Source organism: Ipomoea nil, unplaced genomic scaffold (genome assembly GCF_001879475.1).
Source record: "Ipomoea nil cultivar Tokyo-kokei standard unplaced genomic scaffold, Asagao_1.1 scaffold0688, whole genome shotgun sequence".
Taxonomy (NCBI): Eukaryota; Viridiplantae; Streptophyta; class Magnoliopsida; order Solanales; family Convolvulaceae; genus Ipomoea; species Ipomoea nil.
Genome location: NW_017617116.1, coordinates 3,901,698 through 3,924,427, shown reverse-complemented (window position 1 = coordinate 3,924,427; position 22,730 = coordinate 3,901,698). Strand labels below are relative to the sequence as shown.

General features: G+C 33.5%; 2 protein-coding genes across 4 annotated transcripts; one reads left to right on the top strand and one right to left on the bottom strand.

Annotated features, from left to right (window-relative positions):
• Positions 1-1,429: 1,429 nt before the first annotated feature.
• On the top strand, positions 1,430-9,047 carry LOC109175874 (protein MEI2-like 4). 3 transcript variants are annotated; one of them, XM_019325243.1, is made up of 10 exons: positions 1,430-2,200; positions 3,072-3,232; positions 3,440-3,485; positions 4,418-4,690; positions 4,878-5,555; positions 5,950-6,595; positions 7,100-7,184; positions 7,298-7,366; positions 7,473-7,652; positions 8,376-9,047. In XM_019325243.1, the coding sequence occupies exons 2-10, from the start codon at positions 3,155-3,157 to the stop codon at positions 8,526-8,528; spliced, it is 2,208 nt and encodes a 735-aa protein (XP_019180788.1). In that variant the 5' UTR covers positions 1,430-2,200; positions 3,072-3,154; the 3' UTR covers positions 8,529-9,047. The 3 variants fall into 3 exon arrangements, with proteins under 3 accessions (XP_019180788.1, XP_019180787.1, XP_019180789.1); XM_019325242.1 differs by having other exon boundaries at positions 4,878-5,558; XM_019325244.1 differs by lacking the exons at positions 1,430-2,200; positions 3,440-3,485 and having other exon boundaries at positions 3,151-3,232; positions 4,878-5,558.
• A 1,135-nt stretch (positions 9,048-10,182) lies between these two features.
• Positions 10,183-14,641, bottom strand: LOC109175875 (ubiquitin thioesterase otubain-like). Its single transcript, XM_019325245.1, has 9 exons — positions 14,479-14,641; positions 12,527-12,741; positions 12,174-12,239; positions 12,005-12,088; positions 11,779-11,901; positions 11,412-11,464; positions 11,224-11,273; positions 11,031-11,131; positions 10,183-10,749 (listed from the first exon to the last, which is right to left on the bottom strand). Exons 2-9 carry the CDS (start codon positions 12,692-12,694, stop codon positions 10,474-10,476), a joined length of 921 nt encoding a protein of 306 aa, XP_019180790.1. The 5' UTR covers positions 12,695-12,741; positions 14,479-14,641; the 3' UTR covers positions 10,183-10,473.
• Positions 14,642-22,730: the final 8,089 nt, after the last annotated feature.

The window sequence follows — 22,730 nt, the reverse complement described above, 5'->3', positions numbered from 1 at the left end:
TGAAACTTGTTAAAGTTTGATGACTAATATATAGTAATGTTAGAGAATATATGCTATTACATTTATATGGTAATAGCACCATTTAGAGGCTGTTAATAATATACTCTAATACGTTGTTAATAACATCCTAATGGCCAAGGAGATTCGGATTAATAACAACCTCTAATAGGTTGTTAATGACATCATAACGCCGGAGGAGATTCGAATTAATAACAATCTCTAATAGGTTGCTAATAACATCCTAACGATCAACGATATTCAGATTACAACAGCTGCAGACGTGCAACTATCCAAACGATTACATCACACATAAAGTAACCAAGTGAAGAATTCCGTTACGTTTACTGACCAAAACCGACTAATAACAGTAGTTTTAATTAAATCGGTTATGAATTTATGATCAATCAGTTAGTTAGTTAGTACCCGTTGAAATTTTAAATAAAAAATTCGTTAAGTATATGTAAGATATTTATATATCAACTTGATTCTAAACTTTCATTTTATTTAAAAATAAATTCAACATTTATACCATATCATAAAATAGCATGACATTTTAATATTGACAATATAATCTTTTAAATTTCATATGGCATGAATAATAATAGTTTACAAATTAATTTTTAAAAAGTCCAACAATATCTAAACTAATTAAAAACATAATTGAAAGATATATTACAATCAAAGTAATTTTTTTCTATTTATAATAGATTTATTTAATCATAATAAATTAATTATAAATATATCCGAGCATTATTTGAAAACTACACTAGTAGTATATTATTTAGTCTCATTTCTTTACAAATTGCATAATTAATCATTTTTTATTAACATGCAAATGACTTATATTGAAATGAACTATATCCTATCCTATACTAAATATTATATAGTGATTTTAATATAAGCGAGTATAATTTTTTATGACATATAATATAATTAACATTTGGTACTTTTTTTTTAAAAAAATACAATTGACTCTATTACAATGTAGTATCTGTTCATCATAAATACTTTATCAACCTACTGAAGTACAAAGATTCGATACCCCACACTGGAGTTTAAACCTGATACATCTTATTTAAAGGGCCACAACTATGCTGCTCGATCAGAAACAGATTTGGTACTTTATTACTCCGAGATTAATTTATATTAGACGTTGGTAAAAGTAGCATTTTTCATAATTAATTAATGAATAATATGATGACAGCTGCTTAATGTAACAAACCGGCAAGCCTGTCCTAACCTGATTACAATGGATAAGGACTTAACGTCTGTTAATCACTTTAACGGCTACCGGCCATCCCTCGTTTCTCATGCTTATAGTTTCATTAGTTTGTTGCGTGTAGTTTTTCTTTTTTCTTTTTCCATTTTTTTTGTTTTTAATTATATATATATATATATATATATATATATATATATATATATAGTATGTATTTCTCTCTCCTCTCTCTTCTCTGATTGTTAGATTAGCTCGTCGGAAATTCTCGGAGTCTGGTCTTCCTTTCAGTCCTCCGGTCTCATTTTCTTCTTTCTTTTTATTTTTTATTTTTATTTTTATATATAATTTTTTTTCGTTTTAAATTTTTGTACTTTGTGGTCAGTTTCAATTCCAATCAAAGGCCACTCAGTCTCCGAATTTTCTATTTTTTCTTTTCATTTATTTATGTCTGAATTTGGTTTTTTCTCTCTCTAGAAAGAGAGGTAGGAGAGAGAGAGAGAGGGCGAGGATTCGGAAGCTCCGTCGTCCGGCGCTCACCGGAAAATTCAGAGCGGCCGGCCGGATAGATGAGGAGTTTCTGAGGGAGAAAGAGACAGCGATTGCTTGCAAAGGAGAGAGATTATAGGGAGGAAATTCAGATGGTGTAATATATTCATAGATTACCTGTGGTTAACGTGCAATGCAGGAAAAATAGAGGAGAGAGAAAGGCATCGAAGCTTTGGAGGTTCTTGCACGGCACAGAAACCTAGATCTCTTCTTCAATCTCCCGTCCTTCCCTTGCCTTATGCCGTAATTTATTCGAATTTTCTCTCTCTGGATTTCTTAAGCCTCACTCCGTTGCCTTTCTATAAAATCTGCTTTGCTGTTGTATCTCTTTCTCTCTCTATTTTTTGTTTTGAAAATCCTCTTCTGGTTTAGTTCTTTTTGTTCTCGGTATCTCTGGTGTTTTTGTGTCCTCAGAGATGGTACTCAAATTCTAAAAAGGTTGGTGCTTTAATTTTTTTTTTTTTTTTGCAAATTATGCTACTGAATTTTGCAGCATTTCTATGTTTGGCCTTTGATCTATTGATCGCTAGTGTTTGAATTTGAAGTTCGCTAGTTTTTGTGTGTTTGGACACTTGCAATGCACGACCGCCGGTTCATTCCTATGAGTTTAAGTTTGTGCTGATTGCTGAAGCTTATATTTCTGTCTTCTTGATCTATAGTTTTTATTTCAGTTGGTTAGTTGCATTTGATTTCATGAGAGGTGAAAAAGTTGGATTTTGATTGCTTTGAAGCTTCCAAAAATAAGTGTGGAAGAGAAGAAAAAAAGGGCATTTCTTTGTCAGTTAGTGATTGAATACTAATTTGCTATATATGACTGTATTTTAAGCTCAATGTTCTGCACCTGTAAAACTGTTATGGTGAAAATACTAACTCGAATTAACTCTTATTCCAAAAATAAGAGTGAAAGAGAAGTAAAAGGGCAATTCTTTGTCAATTAGTGATTGAAAACTCATTTGATGTAATAACTGTATTTTAAGCTTGATGTTCTGCACTTGTAACACTGTTGTGCAAATACTAATTCGAATGAACTAAAATCCAAACTTGGCAGGCTAATACTGAAACTGTCTTTTATTTGCTCTTGTTTGTTATCATTTCAGTGAAGTTGAATTAAGACACACACATTTATGTATTACTCCATAGTAAATGCATGATATTTTTAAATGTTCAGAACTAGTTTGCTTCTCTTAGCTATCAAGGACTTTTTGTTGCCCAATTTTTGAACTTTATTGGGAAAATGAACTGTATTTAATTCTTATTGGCTTATTGCAGAACACCACTGAATTGGGATGTTTTTTTACTTTTCCTACAGATTACTTTATACGTGCTCTGGTGGAATCCAAAGACGCAGTTTTCTCATCTTCTTAGTACTGCCTTCTGAATCCATTTTGCATAATGCCATCCCAGATGGTGGACCCTCACAGTTTATCTCCAACGTCCTTCTTCTCTGAGGAGATGCGTTTTAATGACGAGGTATTGGCTTCTTGTGCAATAATGAAATTCCTTTTTTTTTTGTTTTTTTTTGTCATATCTGTACATCCTTAATACAACGGAACTTGTTGTACACATTGTCTGTACTCCCAACTCCTGCTTGCATGTACAACTTACTTGTAACAGTGGGTATTATCTGTCTCATTGTAATCTCTGATGACCAATTTATTCGTTTTCCATAATTGGCAGAGGCCTGTTTCATTTTTGAAGTCAGATAGCCTGTCCAATTACCATGGTGAGTAGTAATATTCTAGGCCAAATCCAGGTTCTATCTTTCGCTGCATTGAACATCATTTCCAAAGCAGATAAATGTAAATGTTGAGCATGATTCACCTATCTTTTACAATTTCCTTTGTTCCCAGCATTTATGTTTCTTTAAGTCCACCCTCCCATGCATGCAATTTGTTTGCTATCTCATATCAGTCTTCAAGTACTAACCTCAATTTTTGAAGTTCTATGCCAAATGTGTCAAGTTGGTTATTCCCAAAACTAGAAGAATAAGACTGGAAATTTTTTAAATTGATTATTCATTTTTTATACCCTCCTTGTACATTAATTTTGTTCGGTAGACTTTATGTTTCCTAATGAGAGAAGTTAAATCTATTTCTTCCTTTTCACTTTGGAGCTGTGGGAAAAAGGATGAGAGATAGAGCCACACAGTTCACCTTACTGGACTGTAAAAATTAGACTCTGAAATAAGGCAACATTGCATGAAGTACTATCATCTAACATCAGCAAGAAACTTCGTACAACTACCAGTCAAGTCTACCTGTCTAGATGCATTTATTCACAATAAATTTGTATCTTTTGAACATACAAGTGTCTGATTTTTTAAATTATTTTTTTAAAATACAAATACATGATTCTCTTATTATTTGTAAATATCTCAAACTTTTCAAATCCATATTTAGATTTGTATTATCTAGAATTATCTTCACAAACAAGGGCTGTTATAATTCAAATGTTGCCGGCTCTAGGTTTGTTTAACTTGTTGTAATCCTCTTCTCTATTGTATCCCCAAAAAGAAGATAAATTTACTTCACGAGGGATGAAGGGAAGCCTCTTCAAGATTTCCCCCACTTTTCTGGTCTAAAACTAAGGCTGGTTTAATTTAGTTTCTTCATTTAAGGTTCCGAAGCCTTGCATTTAACTTAATGCCTTTCACAGGTCTGAAAACGGATGAAAGATTCAGAGGAGGTGCTCCTTCTTCAATAGAAGAGCAGAAGGTAAACGGTACAATTGGAAAGCATGCAATTCGACTGCAAAAAGCTGCCAGCTACTCTTTGCCAAGAACTCTTAATAATGACCTAGGCACAAGATCTATTTTCAATACAGAATCTGCATTATATTCGACGGAAGGTGACAAACTAAATATGATGGGGACTCAACATGAAAACGGTCTTTTTTCCAGCTCATTATCAGAGCTGTTTAGTAAAAATTGTAAGTTTTCCTTTCTCTAGCCAGTTCTTCAATCTATTATCATGAATTCGTGATTGATGTGACTGACCTTTTAAATTGTGTCATATTTTCAATTTAGGAAGTGATTCTTGGTAGATCTATAAAATGTTTTCTATTGTCTTAAAAAAAGTTGTAAACATTATTGACACTTTGGGAACTTTTAATGCAGTGCAACTATCAACAAACAATTTTCTACATGGAAATTCTGCTGGTGCAGCTGCTGCCTCACACTATGAGGAAGAGGAACCTTTGGAATCCCTTGAAGAACTTGAGGCTCAAGCTATTGGGGATCTTCTCCCTGATGACGATGACTTGCTTTCTGGGGTGACAGATGGGCTTGACTTTGTGCACAGATCCTATACTGGGGAAGAGGATCTGGACCTGTTTAGCAGTGTTGGAGGGATGGACCTAGGTGAAGATGATTCCTCACATGGTTCTCATCGACTTGGTGGAATCCAATCTAGCATGGGCAATGGGACAAATATTGCCGTGAAGTTGCCAAATGGAGCTCCTTGTACTCAATATATGGACAAAGCCCTAAGCCATGGGATGTCAATAAGTTTTCCTAACAGCTTACCCAGTCTGTTAAGGCTGGAATCAGTGGGTAACCAATCTAATCTTAGTGAGACCAACCACTTGCAGAGTCAAATGAACATTGAGTTTAGGGGCACGCCAAATTGTCACCCTCATTCTCTTCCTAAATATCATGATGGTTTAACCAATTTAACTCCCTCCAATTCTCCACGAGGCATTGGCACAAATATAAATGCCAGGTCATCAGATTTGATGGACAGCCGGCAATATTCTAGACTTGGCTCAAATGGGCATTCAGTTGATTTGAATGAAGGTGGTAAGTTTCAATGATTTTCTATATTTATTCGTTGGATTATTAGCGTTCAATCTAAGTTTAACAGTTTGTGGACTCATAAAGTCAGTGAATATGCATATAAATGTTCTTAAATTGCAACAGAAAGAAGAGAAAAAGGAAATACTAGTTAAGTAAATAGTTGCACTGCTAAAGCGTAACTGGCCTTTACAAGTTCCTATTTGGATATGGGCGATAAAAAGAGCTTACCAGAATCTTCTTAGTTCTTATTCCCATGCCTATTTTCCCTCAATAAATTTTATTAAAGAGAATACTATTGACAAAAGAATTATTAGAGAATACAAGGACTATACCACTTTTATTTGAAAAGGAATACCACAATGTTGAACATGGCTAATTATGCTCTCTTGCTCAGTTTTTGGTCCCACTGGAAACGGTGGGTGTCCAACACCAGGGAATCCATATGCATGGAGTAGTTCACCCCAGCGACAGCCTCAAAGGATGATGTGGCCAAACTCACCATCATTTGTCAACGGAATTCGTGCTGCACGCCCACAATTGCATGGTGTTCCTGGAACACCATCTCATATGCTGAGTGCACTTCTACCAGTAAACAATCACCATGTGGGATCAGCACCATCTGTCAATCATTCTCTTTGGGATAGAAGACAAGCTTACACAGGTGAATCTCCTGATGCTTCTGTCTTCCACCCGGGTTCTCTTGGCAGTTTGCGGATTTCTGGTAATTCACCACAGCCTTTAGAGTTTGTTCCTCATAATATTTTCTCCCCGGGAAATGGAAGTTGTATGGACTTGCCAATACCTTCAAAGAATGTTGGATTACACTCGCCTCATCAGAGGTGTATGATGTTTCCTTCAAGAGGCCAAATGATTCCTATGATGAATGCATTTGATTCTCCAACTGGAAGGACAAGAAGCAGGAGAAGTGAAGGCACTTTGAGTCAAACAGACAACAAAAAACAGTTTGAACTTGACATTGACCGAATTATGAGAGGGGAAGATACGCGGACGACATTAATGATAAAGAACATTCCTAACAAGTATGTTGCGACTGCCTAATACCGTGCACTTATTTTGCATACTTTTTTATTTTTTTTTATTTTTTTATTTTTTTATATATATATTTATTGTCCACAAACTGGCTAATAATTTCATGGGAAGCACAAAGATCATATATTTGTAGATATATTAGTTTCTAAACTGATCTATAACTAACTTGGGCATCGATTATTGTTGCTGTTATTATTTCCCTAGCTGTGAATTGACTGATCAAAATTGACAGTTGTAAGAGGATGGGTGATGTAGAACCTCCCTGAAAATTTCATTCAATCTTTGGTTGACCTTACACATTGTTTTTAAACAGTAATACTTGGTAGGGAATCTGGATCCACCATCTATTACTCATCTCATGATTAATGCTACTTTATGAAACCTTCTTTTGCATACTTGTGTGTGGCAAGAATTCCAGAGATTCATTAATATATGTGCTTTTTACTGCTCTTGCTTTATAACATCTTTCTTTCTCCGCCTGATGGTAACTCTAGGTACACTTCAAAGATGCTTTTGGCAGCAATTGATGAACGCCACAGAGGAAGTTATGATTTTATCTATTTACCCATTGATTTTAAGGCAAGTATATTAAATATTAACCATTGAAGGAAATTCTTTTATATGGTATCTACTAAAGTTGCTACAATTTCCATCACTCTATTACAACAAATTGGTTTTCATATTTGTTGCAGAACAAATGCAATGTGGGTTATGCATTTATCAATATGACTGATCCTTCGCTGATTATTCCATTTTATCAAGTATGCTTCCCTCCAACCCTCACTAAATGATTGCTATGATCTTATTCTTTCTTTCTGTTCCCTAGTACCATTTGTTTATACAAGATATAAATTGTTGGTCTGGCAGTCAATTAATGGAAAAAAGTGGGAGAAATTCAATAGTGAAAAGGTTGCATCACTTGCGTATGCTCGCATCCAGGGAAAAGCTGCCCTCATTGCTCACTTTCAGAATTCTAGCTTGATGAATGAAGATAAACGATGTCGGCCCATACTTTTCCATACTGATGGTCCCAATGCAGGTGATCAGGTATGAGTGTATGACCATAGATCTTTACACACAAGCTTGTGCTTTTGTGTTTAGACTTTTTCTTCAACTTAGAGGATAAGAAGCTCAAAAGGAACGTAAAGTTGAAATATGGGTATTGAATTGTGATCTAATTGAGTCTATATGAATTCTGTTTGTTTTGTTCATTGAACTCTCATTGAAGCGTAGCATCATCATGTACTAAAATGTCTTTTTGACAATCTAAGTCTCCCTCTTTCTTGGCTATCTCCTAGTACTATCACATTATTACTTGCCCTTATCCAGCATACCCATGGGCCTATGTTGAAGATGTTTAAACCATCTTAATCTATTTATGTAAGTTATGACAACGAATAATTATTAAGGTATTGAGTAGATAATTTTATTTTTTTTTTCACTGATGACGTGAACTATCCCATTGGTTGTTACTTGTTACTTCAAATAAGATCTGTTTGAGAATAGGGTTTGGCCTAGAATTACTGTATTAATCTGAAAATTCACCCTAGCAGCCTAGCATGGTTATATGCTCTACCTGCTTTCTAAAGTTGAAGGTTTCGGCCTTCTATCCAATGTGTTCATGATCAATTACCAATGTTTTCCCCTTAGCATATAGTTATATGTAGTGCTACTACCTACTAGGATATTTGTGTGAAAGAAATGTGTATTTACACTGTATATGCTTGAAGACGGGATAATCTCTCATTCTCATATACTGTTTCTCGGCAGGTGCCCTTCCCCATGGGTGTTAATGTCAGGTCAAGACCTGGAAAGGGCAGAATTGGCACAAGTGAAGAAAACAACCAAGGAAGTCACACAAGCCCAGGCAATGGGGAGTCCAGTGGTGATTCATCTTCAGTCTCTTTAAATGAGTCAAACTAAACAGGCTGCTTCGATTTTGTTGGCGCTAAGCTAACCCTTTAGCCTTTAGGAATGAGGGCACATGGATTACATCCCCCCATCCGATTTTCTTATGTATATCAGAGGGTTGGTCAGCGGAAAGCAGAAAAGCAAGAAGACAATAGTAGTCGTTACTTGGTGGTACTTTCTGTTTCTTTGCGTAACACCCGAATTGTATGAGACCAATCAGCATTCCTACCCATTTGTTTCGGATACTGAGGCGATCCCTAGGAGCAAACAGTTGAGCTTCAAAAGTTTTGAAGAATTTAGAAGTACTAATTGCTTATTACTCCGGATTATTATTATGATGATGTATGTGTATTATGTACAGGGGTTGTAAGAGGGTGGGTAAGGTTGGTTTTGACTTTCCCATAGCCTAATTCCTCTGGCATTTTCGCCTGCCAACAGAAGCCAGAGAGCATTGTGGAAACAATTTTTCTTTTGTTGCGTAACATTTGATGATGTACCATTTCTTTCTAATTTTATATACTTTTCGTGGTACGACCTTTCTTCCGTGTTCTCAATTTTGCGTGTTGTTAATTCCCACCTGTATTATTACATTCCTACTTTGTCGCCGATAGTTTCAATCTTGGTAGATTCTGTTCTATATTGTAACAGAGTCAGTAGTATTAAAAAAAAAAAAAAGGATCTATATTGTAAAATAAACCACGTTCCACATTAGACTATTGGTTCACTTTAGTGTATGCATAATATACTTTTAAGAAAAATTTTGTAGTTGAAAAATATCTAAATAATCAACCTATCTTGACCTTGCTAATGTATTAAAATATCATACTTCATTCAACTAAATTTTAGCATTCTACATATAATAAATAAAATAAAACTTAAACATGTACTCGGAAAAATAATAAAATTCAAACATTATAGCCATTAACTAGTACTTAAATTAGTGAAGTTCATTAGTTTTAGAGATGGCCAATATAATTAAATACAATTGTCACAAACAAAGGTTTACTATTAAATTATCAAACTTTAAAATTCTATTGTTATATGATACAAAATTTAAGTTGTTCCTTTTACAAAACTACAATTATATGTATATATTATTCAATACAATAATTCAAGCCAGTTAAGTTATAATAACAAATTACTCACCATCTCTAAAACATTAATAACAATTTATAATAATGACAAACTAAGTGCTTTTCATAAGGACCATATGCAATATTTCCTACAAGATTATTCCATATCTTCTTCTAACTTTAAAGTTAAGATTCACGCTATGAAATGTAAGCAATGTTACAACCCAAGTGAGAAGTTGTCACAATTTTTTTTTTTTGGTTGCCCAAAGGTATCCCTCTAGCCGATAGCCAGAAGACTAATCCCCCGTCCCTACGGTCAGCACACTAAGTGGTAGGGGATTGAACCCCCAACCTCATGCTTAAGGGACGAGGTGCTGAACCACCACGCCAACCATATTGGTTGAGAAGTTGTCACAATGCAATTACCCTTCAAACCCCCCCTAGTTATTTAGATTTCCATTGCCCTTTTTTCCCTTGGGGACTTCAAACCCTGCTCTGGTTTACAGACAGCAGATTTTTCCTACATCCTACAAACAGTTGATGCAAATAGGTAGTACAGTAGTAACTTGAAAACACAGCAAAGGACAAGTTTGTAATGGGTCTCTTATAGAGTGCCTAACATAATAGTCATACTGTCCAGAATATGTGTATGAAGATAGTAAGATACAGCTACACTTACAACTGGTTGGGGTGGGGTGATACATGGATGGTTAGTGGTTATTGATGTAAGGTATTGGCACAAGCAGTCAGTCAAATAACAAGAAATGTACATGGTCCAGGTTTCAAACTCACAAATTGTTCTCACAGATCATCAAACTACAAAGTAACATCTATTGCAATGAAAATCCAGTCAACCGGGGCACATGTTAGTTAACATGTGTCTGTCATTTAGGGTACAGAATGTCATAATGACCTGGTCGGTATAGCAAGGTAATAAATGGAGGAGCTGGGGCCTGGGTCTTGGAATCACCATTATCAGCACTGGGGATGCCATGGTTGACAGGAACGAAGTCATGGTGGTTTACACTAACCCCACTGTTTTCACATGAGCTGCGATCAAGATACACAACACGGATTGGAACACCCAAGGCATCTGACAAGGCTGTAATGTGCACATGATCACTCTCTTCACCCATTGGTTCTACCGAAGACTTGCAAAACTATGCTCAACAAAAGAGAGCAAGAGAGACGTTAGTGGAAAGTATAGATGTAAAAGTAGGAAGGATTCCTACAATTTTATAGCAGAAATGAAAAACGTGAAACTTCCAAATTACAAGAGCAAATGTTAATTGAACATGGGTGTTACCAATATGCTCAATTAAGTCAAAAAATCAGAAATAACATTTTAGCATGCTACACATTGTATAATTGCACTTTGGTCTATATTCATGTATTCAGGAAATAAAAATAACAAACAGTAAACAAGTCATAAAAATCTAACCTGTTCCACCGAAGCATTTGATAATCCTAGTATAAACGGCTCAAAAAACTCTGAGCGTTTCTTTATCTCACCAGAGGTCACAAATCTGAAGAACATTACAACTGAACAAGAAGCAGTTTTAGGACAGAATAAAGTATATTGTAGAAATCGTTACTATAGAATGCTAACACAAGGGTGTTTAAATGAAGCTTACTATAGTCAGAGACTGATTGGTCACGGCATCTTTGTAGGAGTTCATCATGGCTGCAATAAGCAAAAATAAATAAATAAACATATAAATCAGAGCATACTCTTCAAAATACTCAACAATCCAAAGAAAAGCAATTTCATGACAGTTAACAAATGCAAAATTATGAGAAGAAGAAAAAGTTACATTCAAACCTTATGGAAGCTTCGCTGCTTTGAAGAACACTATCAAGTTGCTCGATGAATAACTATAATTTTGCGCACAAAATATGAAATAGCAGAATTATAAAGTTTACACAATAAGAAAAGACATTGAGCAGAAAATGAAAAGCTAAACAATGGCCATGTGGGAATTAATGGAGGGTGACACCATGCAAACTAAAGTATGAAAATTACCATGGCAGTTTATAGAAGGGAGGAAATCATCTATCCAGAGATCATCCACAAACTAAACTTACATGTTTTTGGGTGTTTAATGCATCAGGCATGGTTAGGTCTATAAAATCAACAGGCGGTCATAACTATAAACGACTCAACATATCAAATAGGATGAAATGAGTACCGCAAAAAAATCTTCAAACGTAAATTCTGCATAGCCCAGACTTTGAAGTGTTTTTCTGCATTCCTCCACATTGACTTTTATACGCTCAACTTCTTTTTGGTCTTGTGCTTCCAAAATATGTTCCTTCATTTGTCAGCAGATGATCTTTTAGCAGCCTAATAGGGCTAACAGAAATAGGTTCATATATAGAAGCCCTACATTGCAAAACAATAACTTTATAACATACAAGGTAAGCAAACATGAAGCTTCGGAAAAAGCAGTTTCCATCCCCACGTGTTCTTCTGATGGAATTATATTGTTCACTCAGAACCTGTATAAATGTTCAATACCATTTAGCAATGCAAATGCATCGTGAAGAATTGAAGAAACTTAGAACACACAAATAGAAAATAAACCTTTATCTTCTGCAATAGAATTGGACTTCCTGATTGATATTCAGCCTCCAACGATAACAGAGGTTCCTGTAATTGACATGCCATGCATTACAACTAATGATATTATTAACAAAATCACCAGAGAAGTGCATGCAGAAAGAGTTACAAAAGATATGTCATGTAGTATATTCATTTTATACAGGAACAGAAATTTTTTTAAAATCCACTCTAATGCACACAGCATAGAGGAAAGATTGGAATATAAGGATGGAAATTGCAGGTAAGATAGTTTGCATTCACATCTTTAACCATATACACAGTGGTATTAGTCAGGAACAAAAAAATTATGCTTCCATATTAGCAGTTGCTCTTACCTTATCACCTACAAACGGAAGCTTCTCAGCTTCCTCAGCCCGAATAACAGAATGCTGCTGCATAATATCATTATCCCCAAATTTTGTCCAATCATCAACTTCAGATGCTTGAGCAGATGCTGAGATTTCAATCTCAGCATCAGTTGTCTGCCCCTCCTGACCTTGCATCTCCTCTTCAGCAATAAAAGTATAAGCTCCCTAGTAAAGACCTTTCTCTAGAAAAGAAAATAAATTACATAAGTAAACACAGATTGACATTTGAAAGTGGATACGTGTTTTGGATTGCAAGGCAACAGTAGGTAAGGTGCTAGTGTGTTACTGATAACACATGGAAATGATGTTTTTAGCCTGCAGTACGAAGCAAGATAAAGTTGAATTCACAGGACTATACAACATAAAGTTTACATAATACTCAGTATATGGGAGGAAACCTTAAGGAAATGGAACAACTATCTACAAAAATGAGCTTGAAACCCATCCAATTGCAAGCAATTCAATTAGTAATTTCTTATGGAACCCGTGATGAGCTTTGTTGTTTAATAGAACATTCACTAATACCTTAATTGAATCAGTCAAGATCAAATCTGATTATCAAAGTGCTTCTCCAATTGCTCAAGACATTTCTTTTCAAATGAGGAAGAAAACAAGAATATTTTGTTCCATTTTTAGTAAAATAGAGAAGGATATTCCAATAGTAATGAAAATGGGGATGGAGGGGATCCGTATATGTTGTTCAGGTCAATTGAATGGCGCAGAAATAGCTAGAACTGAATCCGGAAAGTAAGTTAAAACATGTCGTAATGTATTTAACCAGAAAATAGAATAGGCTCCTGCAGAATTATCAACTGGTTACGAAATCTCAGGTGTAAAAGTATGGATTTCATTTAGTAAAAAAAAAAAAAAAAAAAAAAAAAAAATAATAATAATAATAATAATAATAAAGGGACGTGCTATATCCAAAATGTACGAAATATAGTAAATATCATAAAGGCAGATGTAGTAGGGTTGCAAAACAGACGGTACACGACTTGATTTTAGAAGATATAGCACTAAAAGTTGTAGAGCTGGTCATCTTTCATATAGAGCCATTGAAGCAACGTGTCGTGCTATAGTAGGACACTCACATCAATCTATTAGCAAGACAATTCTGAAGAAATGGTAAGATATGATTAAAGTTTTGGCAGATTTATGGGGAAACCTACAGAAGTAAGAATAGGAAGAGGAAATCCTACGGGTTGGATTGCTCGTGTCCACGGGAAAAATCCTATTTGAAACGGATGGTATGAGTCCACTAGATTAGTGGCCCATAAACTAGACATTTCAAAAGTTTATGGGCGTTCATTAAACTTACAAAAAGAGCAAAAGGTACCCATTTCACAAATACGGTCAGAAAAGTTTACCACCTCAGCTGGATAATTATTTTGCAAATTGCCATCAATTGGCCCATCCTAAAATTTCATCCATCACATATCCAACCCCATATTATTGGCCATTTAAAGTCCTAGGTGCTAACACAAATTCTCGAAAGGGGCGGTTTCTATTCTGTTCAATATTGCATCATCAATTCCATACAACCACATTATACTTAGGAGTTAGGACACAACTAAACTCAACACAGAGTATCCTTTATTCATCAAACGAACCTCCAACACTCTTGGTGAAGGCAACAATTAAGCAATCCAAAGCAAATTGAGCATCTAAAAACAAAAACCTATAAACTATCCACATAAATTGCTTCGGATGGAGAAAATGATAGTTGCGCACTTATCCTTGATCTCAAATCACAAAACATAACAGAAATTCAGCACAAAAATCCATACGAAAAGCGATATCTACCAACAGTACGCAGACAAACACATACAGATTCCATAAAACTCGTAGAATTATGGCTTCGCTACCCTAAACAGATCAAAATTGGGGGAAGACGGGGTTTAGAAGTTGCGGGAACGAACCAGACGATCCGAGAGAGAATCGAAGACGAAACAAGTCTGGACTGGAGAGGAGAGTGCAAGCAATTATTACTTGGCTAGTCGCTAGTGCGATGGTACGGTACTATCCTATGACTGCTCAACTTGTGAGTGGGTTGCGGATCAGTTTCAGGTTTTCACGTTCAAGTATCCGACCCGCCTCAATGGTTCGACACTTAACCCGCTTTAATTACTACTTTTGATAATTATATTATATTTTAAGGATAGATTAATAATAATAATAATTATTATTATTGATTCAATTCATGTATGCATTGTCAAATGAATTCTTCCTTAGCTTTCTCCATTTGGTTGTCAAATTAAGATTCCAAAGTCACAATATTTGATGGCAAAATTAATAGGATTTTAAAAATGCAGATGAGTCAAATAGATTCAGTATTAATTTCTGAATTTCTAAACCAATACCTCTCGACGGTTGTATAGCATTGACAATTAAAGCTCAAAGTGCTCTTCGAATTCATAGCAAAGTGAAGGCGAGCAAGAATGTAAGTTTAGCTTCGGTTGTGTTTGTATTTAAGTTTTGACTTCTATAATGGTGTTTGTTGTCGTATGTTGTATTTTTGTTTAAGTGTTAAATTTAGTGTAAGGATACATATATTTGGAAAAAGTTGAAGCGTTTAGTGATGTTGTTGTGGCCCTACTTTTGGTGTTAGCTATTCATATCTGTTGTCAGAAATAGTGGAAAACAGTTTTAATTTTTGTCTGTTATTTGTTTGGAAAAAAGCATGTAAACAATGCTAGTGAGGTCTTTCTTGTTGTTGTGATCCTACTTTTTTTTTTCTTCTACAATTAAAACAGATGTGAAACACACCAGTTTTTGTCAGTTTGTTCTTCATTTACCCCATTTTAGAAGCAGGTGCATACATGAATTAATGTGTTTGGTTATACATTTTTTTAGACCAATGTGTTAATTGAACTATGAATAATAAAAAGGCCTATTTGACCCTTATACCTTGAAAAAATGAAAACAATTATTGCACATAAGCTTTAATATTTCAAGTTATTAGGACTGGTTTGTAGGTGAAATCAAGAGGGTTTAATGAGTTTAGAGATGTCAAAATGGTGCTGAGCATATGACAAAGAAACAACCTCGAGTTGGGTCGATAATGGGGGCATAATGAAGCAAAAAGGCAGATATGGTGGTAGGGGCATTTTCCAAGTTTGCTAGGGAATAACCCATGTGATAGGTTGTAATAGAACTATATCACCTCGTTCCATTTTCCAAGTTTGCTAGGGAATAACCCATGTGATAGGTTGTAATAGAACTATATCACCTCGTTTGGTTCGCTGGAAAATATTTAAAGGGAAATGGAATTGAAATTCCATGGAAAATTTTTTTAGGAAAATTGATTCAATTGTTTGGTTGGTGGAAATGAAATTACTGGGAATATGAATTCTATTGTTTGGTTGAGTTTAGAAAAATAAAAAATAATGAATATAAAGTCCAATATGCCTTTAAAAATATGAATGAATAAATAGGTATCTATGTAATTAAGAAATTTTCATAAGGGTAAAATGGTACACTCATACTATTTTTCTTCCCAATCCTTGTGGAAAACAAAATCCCACCCTTTTTCAAAGAATTCATTTTCCTCAACTTTGAGGAATCCATTTTCCAATAAAAAATGTTTTCCATCCAACCAAACAACATAAACCAACATTTTCCTTCACTTTGAAGAAAACATTTTCCATGGAAAATGTTTTCCATCCAACCAAACACCCCCATATGTTCATAGTGTAGTTCCCATGTAATCTAACTAGTTAAGAGATTGTTAGGTAAAACTAGGAAAAAGTTGGTTCCCTCTCCTATAAATAAAAGTATTCTTTCCCTACTACTAACCCCCTCCAATCATTGTTGTGTGGACAAAGTTGTATAGACCATATTTTGTATATTGTAAAATAATATATATTCAGTACAAAAATAATATACATTGTATTTAGGGAATGTACATTATTTTTATACTGAGTGTATATTATATTGTATAATGTACATTTAGTATATTAAAAATGTACTTTTTATTATGGTCCACATAACATTATGTGGACCATGGTCCATACAATAATTTGCCACCTCTCTCTTGGCTAAACACGATTATATGAGTTTTTCTAATGTGATTTACTTCTCTTGTGTGGTTGTCAAAAATAAAAAGTATTGTTCCCAAATGTAACACAATATTGTTCTTTTAAGTAATACATTTATTTATATTGTTTACAACATTCTCCGTATATTTATTGCAATTTACGGAGTAGTCATTATAGTGGGCTGTAGTGTTTTGAAGTGAAAATGGGCTTCATAGAGACCTAAATACAAACGGAATTGGGCTGCCAATTTACCCCCTGGAGGATAGTTAAGCCCAATTCAAATTATATTATGCACCGCGGTGCATAATCGATTATGCACCGCACGTCTTTTTTTTAAATGAAAATTAACAGTGTTTATTTCCGTCGTTTCGCACCCTTTTACAAAAAGTAACTCTGTTATTCAGTGTCATTTTGTATACACTGCAGTTTCAGTTGAACACAACTACAGTTTCATTTCGATATTTATAGACTCAAATATGTGAAAATGTTATTTAATTTTATTTTATATACACTATAGTTTTATTAAAACACAACTACATGATCATTTTGATATAATTACAGCTTCATTGTATAATATACACTCAAATATGTGAAATGTTATTCAGTTTCAGTTTATATACACTGCAGTTTCATTTCACTATAACTACAGTATCATTTTGATATAACTGCAGTGTCGGTTTGGATATACTGTAGTGTCAGTTGGTGTTTAATACACCAAACAAACGGACTCCGTTAACTCTAACGGCGGGCCGTTTCTTTACTTAAAGAAACGACGCCGTATATGGGCCGCGGTGCATAATCGATTATGCACCGCGGTCTATAATATAACAACTGTGGAAAACCGTAATGGTCCACCTCTAAATTGCAGAATATGGCTGAAGAAATGTCAAAACCTTAATAAATATGAAAGCAAGCTCAGACTGGTACGCAATCGGTTAACCGTTTGATTAACCGAAGTTTTTAAATTGTATTATCGAATTAATCGAATCGAAATCTTTTCGATTAATCGATTAATCAAAGTTTTTGAAGTTAAAATTTTAAATATTTAAAATAATACATATAATAATAAATTTATATGAAAATATACAAACACAATTAATCAGGTCCGACTGCTCTAGACTTCTTAGGACAGATCAATCGAATTATATTCGACATATTAATACATTCTTAACTCATAATCTCCCACTTCGTAATGTAATTCTAGATCCCTAGCTAACTCCACCCTAACTTACACTATGAGTGTGAAGTTATTTAATTTTATGAGTATTTAAAATTTTATTATGACATAAGTATTTAAAATTTTATTATGACATATTTATTGATTAATTAAATTATATACGAGGTAGTTATTACGTCGGAGAATACTAAAAATGTACATTTTTTGGACTGCATCCCAACATCTAATTAAAACAGACCATGCTTAGTACCACTATATTTATCACTCATAAACTTGTCACTCTCTGATGTGCAGTGGTAAGTTATTATTCGTTAAGATATGAAATAAAAAAAAAAAAATCAAACCAATTAAAATTTGTCACATTAGAAAGTGATAAGTTTGTGAGTGGTAAATATAAGGGTACTAAGCATTTTCCAATTAAAATAATGCGTACTTACGTTTGTGGACTCTCAATGATTCATGCATGTTATAACATTATACAAACACTTACTTAGTACTCATTCACGTACATTGAGCAATAGTTAAGCAAAGATATAAAGTGCTTAAATTAAAGTGCAAATTAAGAGGTGGTTCATATCGCAAGCCGGATGTAGTGACTCTTTAACCACCGCATGCTAACTTATTTAATATTATTATGGTACTTTCTTTTATTAATTATGACACAAAATAAAATATTATCGTTACTTTTGATTAGATTAATGTAATCATATGTGTAGCCAAAGAGCCAATGATGTCCAAGAGGTAGCCTCATTGACCTTAACGTAGGGGTTTGACGACTCCATTCGCCTTGAATAATCCCTAATTTTTTAGTTTAAAGGCGGATCAGAGAAAATTAGCATATAAATAATTATTTTGATTTTTGAGTGAGCTCAGCTAATGGTTTATATTATTAAGAATTGAGGGTATGAAGTACTATATGGCCAGTTTGGTAAAATAGTTAGCATTTGACTTATTTGATCACTATTAGCTGTTGTTTTAGTTAGACAATCAATATAAGTGTTTGTTTAATTAGCTTTTTGTAATAATTTTTTGTTCCAAATTGTTAAAATTAAAAAAGCTACTTTGAGTAGCTTTTTCAATTAGATTTTTGATAAAGTAATTTATATGTAATAAGCTAACAGCTAATAGTTAATTTACCAAACATTTTTTATACAATCAACTAATGCTATCAACTAGTTAAACTCACTAACAACCATTTACCAAACACCCCTTATATCTTTCAACTTTGTTAATCAACGTCAAATATATTGACCCTATTTGATAATATAGGTAGCTTATCAGTCAATTCTGACTTATTTGACTACTATTAGCTGTTTGACGTGGTTGAGCACTCATATTGATTGTTTGATTAATTAGCTTTTTGTAACAGTTTATTGTTCCAAAATGCTAAAATTAAAAAAGCTACTCAAAATAGATTTTTCAATAAGTTTTTTTAGAAAGTCATTTTATATATAATCAACTATCAACTAACAACTAATTTACCAAACACTTTTCTACAATCAACTAATATTATCAACTAGCTCTAACCCAATCAGCTAACAACTATAAGCTATTTACCAAACACTTCCATTTTTAGAAGATTCTCTATTATATGCGCATAAATAAAAGACTAATTATTTACTATTTGTCGAATACTTTTATTTATTTATTTATTTTTCGGATCAAACTACTTGTTAAACTTTATTTAAAAAAAAATAATCTCGAACACCTGTCGTTCTATTAATGAAGTATATATAATAACTCCATGGGTAGCTCAAATGGTCATAGCGGTGAAACTTTGGAAGAATGACCAGGGATCTAGTCTCACCAATTGCAGTGTGGGAGCAACCTCTCAAAGTAAGGGGGGTTCCTTGTGCGCAGTGACCGGTGCAAAATGATTAGAGAAAAAAATATTTCTCCCAAAATGTGAAAGCATGTATTGTATTCACATTACTTCATAAATTCATGTAATTTTAATTACAAATCAAATCAACATAATTATTAAATTAGTCAACATAACATGTCTATATATATTAAAGCAAAATGATTAGGGAAAAAACTCTATCTCTATAAATATTAAAACAAAATGATTTGGGAAAAATTTTCCCTAATCATAATCATCATAAGTAATTAAGTAAAGATGAAAAGAAAATCAAAGTGAATAATAAGCAAAAAGATTTTAGTGGATACGAGAGTAATTCACAAAATTAATTTGAGTAATAATTGTTGATCCATAATTGAGAATTAACATTGCAATAATTATGTTATGTTTCTAACATTAATTGATTGGAGATAAATTTAAAATTTAGAATCAATATTTACATGAACATCTACACTTACTTCAACATTATAAATAAATCATCATCCACAGGACCACAATGAATACTACAATTATTTTTTGGTTGTGGCTAGAATTGAGAGGATGGTTGTGGCTAGGATAAGGAGAAGAATATTTCTGGGAGTTTAGATCTCTTATAGAGCTTTATACCGTGCAATCTAGGGAAGATGAATCAAGAAATGCACAGTAGACATGAAGAAAAAGCTGAAATCATACCTTGCTTCTGAACCTGGGGCTTCAATTCTTGGAGCTGTTCTTTCTTGGAAGCAGAGACTAACTGTTAGCCGTAGCTCATGAACGCGAATAAAAAGAAGAAGCTTACGTAAAGAGACTATTTTGCCCTCATGAATAAAAAATTTAAAAATGTTTAAGTTTTTCCAGCCAATTTCAACCGGTGATTTGGCCGGAAGAATCAAATTTGCTAAAAAAGCATAGTTAAAGAACTAAATTGTTCTTTACCTAAAAAAAAAAAAAAAGACTAAATTATTAGTTTTAAAAGTTACGGAGCGAAATTAACACGCCTCCTATAGTTATATGACCAAAAGTATAATTTGTTCATTTGTTAAATTAATAATAATTTGTACATCGCACGAGACACTTACTAGTAAAACATAAAAAGAGAGAAAAAAAAAAAAAAAAAAAAAGAAAGATTTTGAGGTCGAACTAATTTGTCACCAACCAATTTCGACGCAGAAGAAACTAAAATGTCAACGACAACTTCCTGCAGGGGCGGCCGTATTTGGGGACATAAAGGCGTTGTATTCTCATTATTATTGTTATTGGTATTGTAATATTCAAAAATCCAAAACGGCAACTAATATAATAAGATGAACATATTATTAAAATTACAATTTTTAATAAGATGCGTGTAACAATTTAATCAAATACCACCTAAATTCATGAACATATAATGAGTTTGGTAATTAGTTCTTAAATATTAGTTGATAGTTGATTGTAATATTTATATTGACAAATGTAATACTAATTATGAGACTGCTTGTGTTAATATGAAAATGTAATACTTATATTAAAAAATGTAATACTAATTATGATTAAAGTGTTTGTTATTTATAAAAAAAGTGTATTATTTTTGAAGAAAAATATAATATTTTTATATTTTGATTTTAAAATGTTATATTTTTTCTCCAAAAAATGGTAATTGTCGAATCATAACTTAAATGAATATATATATATATATATATATATATATATATATATATATATATATATATAATTAAGTTCCCGTGCGGTTGTGCGGTGATTAAGGTGCGTTATTCTTGCGCTTAAGGTGCGTGAGTTTTGTGCTTAAGGTGTGTGGGTTCTGTACTTAATGTGAGTAGTTGTTGAAAGTTAATATGCGTGAATTTTGTGCTTAAAAAGGTGCGCGGGTTTGTACTTAATGTGAGTAGTTGTTGAAACTTAAGGTGCGTGAGTTTACTTCTTAATATGCGTTGTTTTCCTCCTTAAGGTGCGTGATTTGTGTGAAACTTAAAGTGAACCATTTTTATGCTTAATGTGCGTAGTGCGTGAGTTTTGTGCTTAATGTGCGTGTGTTGTGTACTTAAAATGCGCCAATTTAATATTTAAGGTGCATTCCTTCGCACGTACAACTGCAGGGAACCCCTCCCCACACCTGATCCTTCCCCCCCCCCCACACACACACACACACACACACATATATATATATATATATATATATATATATATATATATATATATATCCCATGATTGTACACTTAAATGACTTTCAAGATTAAAAAATCCAACATAATGCAATATATTATTATAAGATGTTTAATTAAATATTTGCGTTTACATTTAAGCTAGGCGTCACGGGCAGCAATAACATAGTACGTGGATTGAGGAGCTAGGGATCATGTTCCTACGTAATCCTCCCTCCTTCTCTGTCCCATCTGCCGTTACAAGACAAAAATTCACATGAAACAAGGGTTTTTAATTAGCACCGAAAGCGGTCATTAAATAAATAGAGTATAATTCTCATATTAAAAAGTCACATATTTATTTTTGTTAATATTTTAAATTAATTTTGTCACTTATAATCTTTTTAATGTGATTTATCTATTTTGTGTAAAATATATATAACTTATTTAATGTACATTATTAATTAATAACATCAAGTTTTTTTTTTTTCCGATTAAAAGAGAAAAAGAATTAGAAGGGTTTTCTAGAGTATATTCCGACCATGAATTCTGCGAACCAAGTGCAGAACATGCATTATTTATTGTCATTCAATGCATGCTCTGCATATATAGATGACAAGTCTTTTACTAGGTACATACACCTACGTGTAAATGAATCTATATATACTTAAAAATTGCTCTCATCTGCTAAAACCTAACAACATATATACACAATAATGAACATGTATAGCCCACATGGACAACTCAATTGGTCACATAGATGAGATTTGAGAACAATGACCAATGATCGAGTCTCACCGGTAACAGTGTGAAAGCAACCTCTCAAGTGAGGGACTCCTTGTGCACAGGTAAACAAAGGAGTTCAGCTGAGTTACCATAATTTTCATCATCCCAAATGCTCATAGGGGCCGATAGGATTGAGAATTCAACCTTTTCAGAACAATAATAAACAACATGTATATATGGTAGAATCTATGTG

Bases quoted from the DNA above. Each gene is read 5' to 3' on its own strand.
- LOC109175874 (XM_019325242.1), top strand. From the start codon at position 3,155: ATGCCATCCCAGATGGTGGACCCTCACAGTTTATCTCCAACGTCCTTC. The intron at 3,233-3,439 runs GTATTGGCTTCT...CATAATTGGCAG, and splicing joins AGATGCGTTTTAATGACGAG to AGGCCTGTTTCATTTTTGAA. The intron at 7,185-7,297 runs GCAAGTATATTA...TATTTGTTGCAG, and splicing joins ATTTACCCATTGATTTTAAG to AACAAATGCAATGTGGGTTA.
- LOC109175875 (XM_019325245.1), bottom strand. From the start codon at position 12,694: ATGCAAGGTCAGGAGGGGCAGACAACTGATGCTGAGATTGAAATCTCA. The intron at 11,902-12,004 runs GTATGTTATAAA...TGACAAATGAAG, and splicing joins GCTTCATGTTTGCTTACCTT to GAACATATTTTGGAAGCACA. The intron at 11,274-11,411 runs GTTTGAATGTAA...TGCTTATTGCAG, and splicing joins AGCAGCGAAGCTTCCATAAG to CCATGATGAACTCCTACAAA.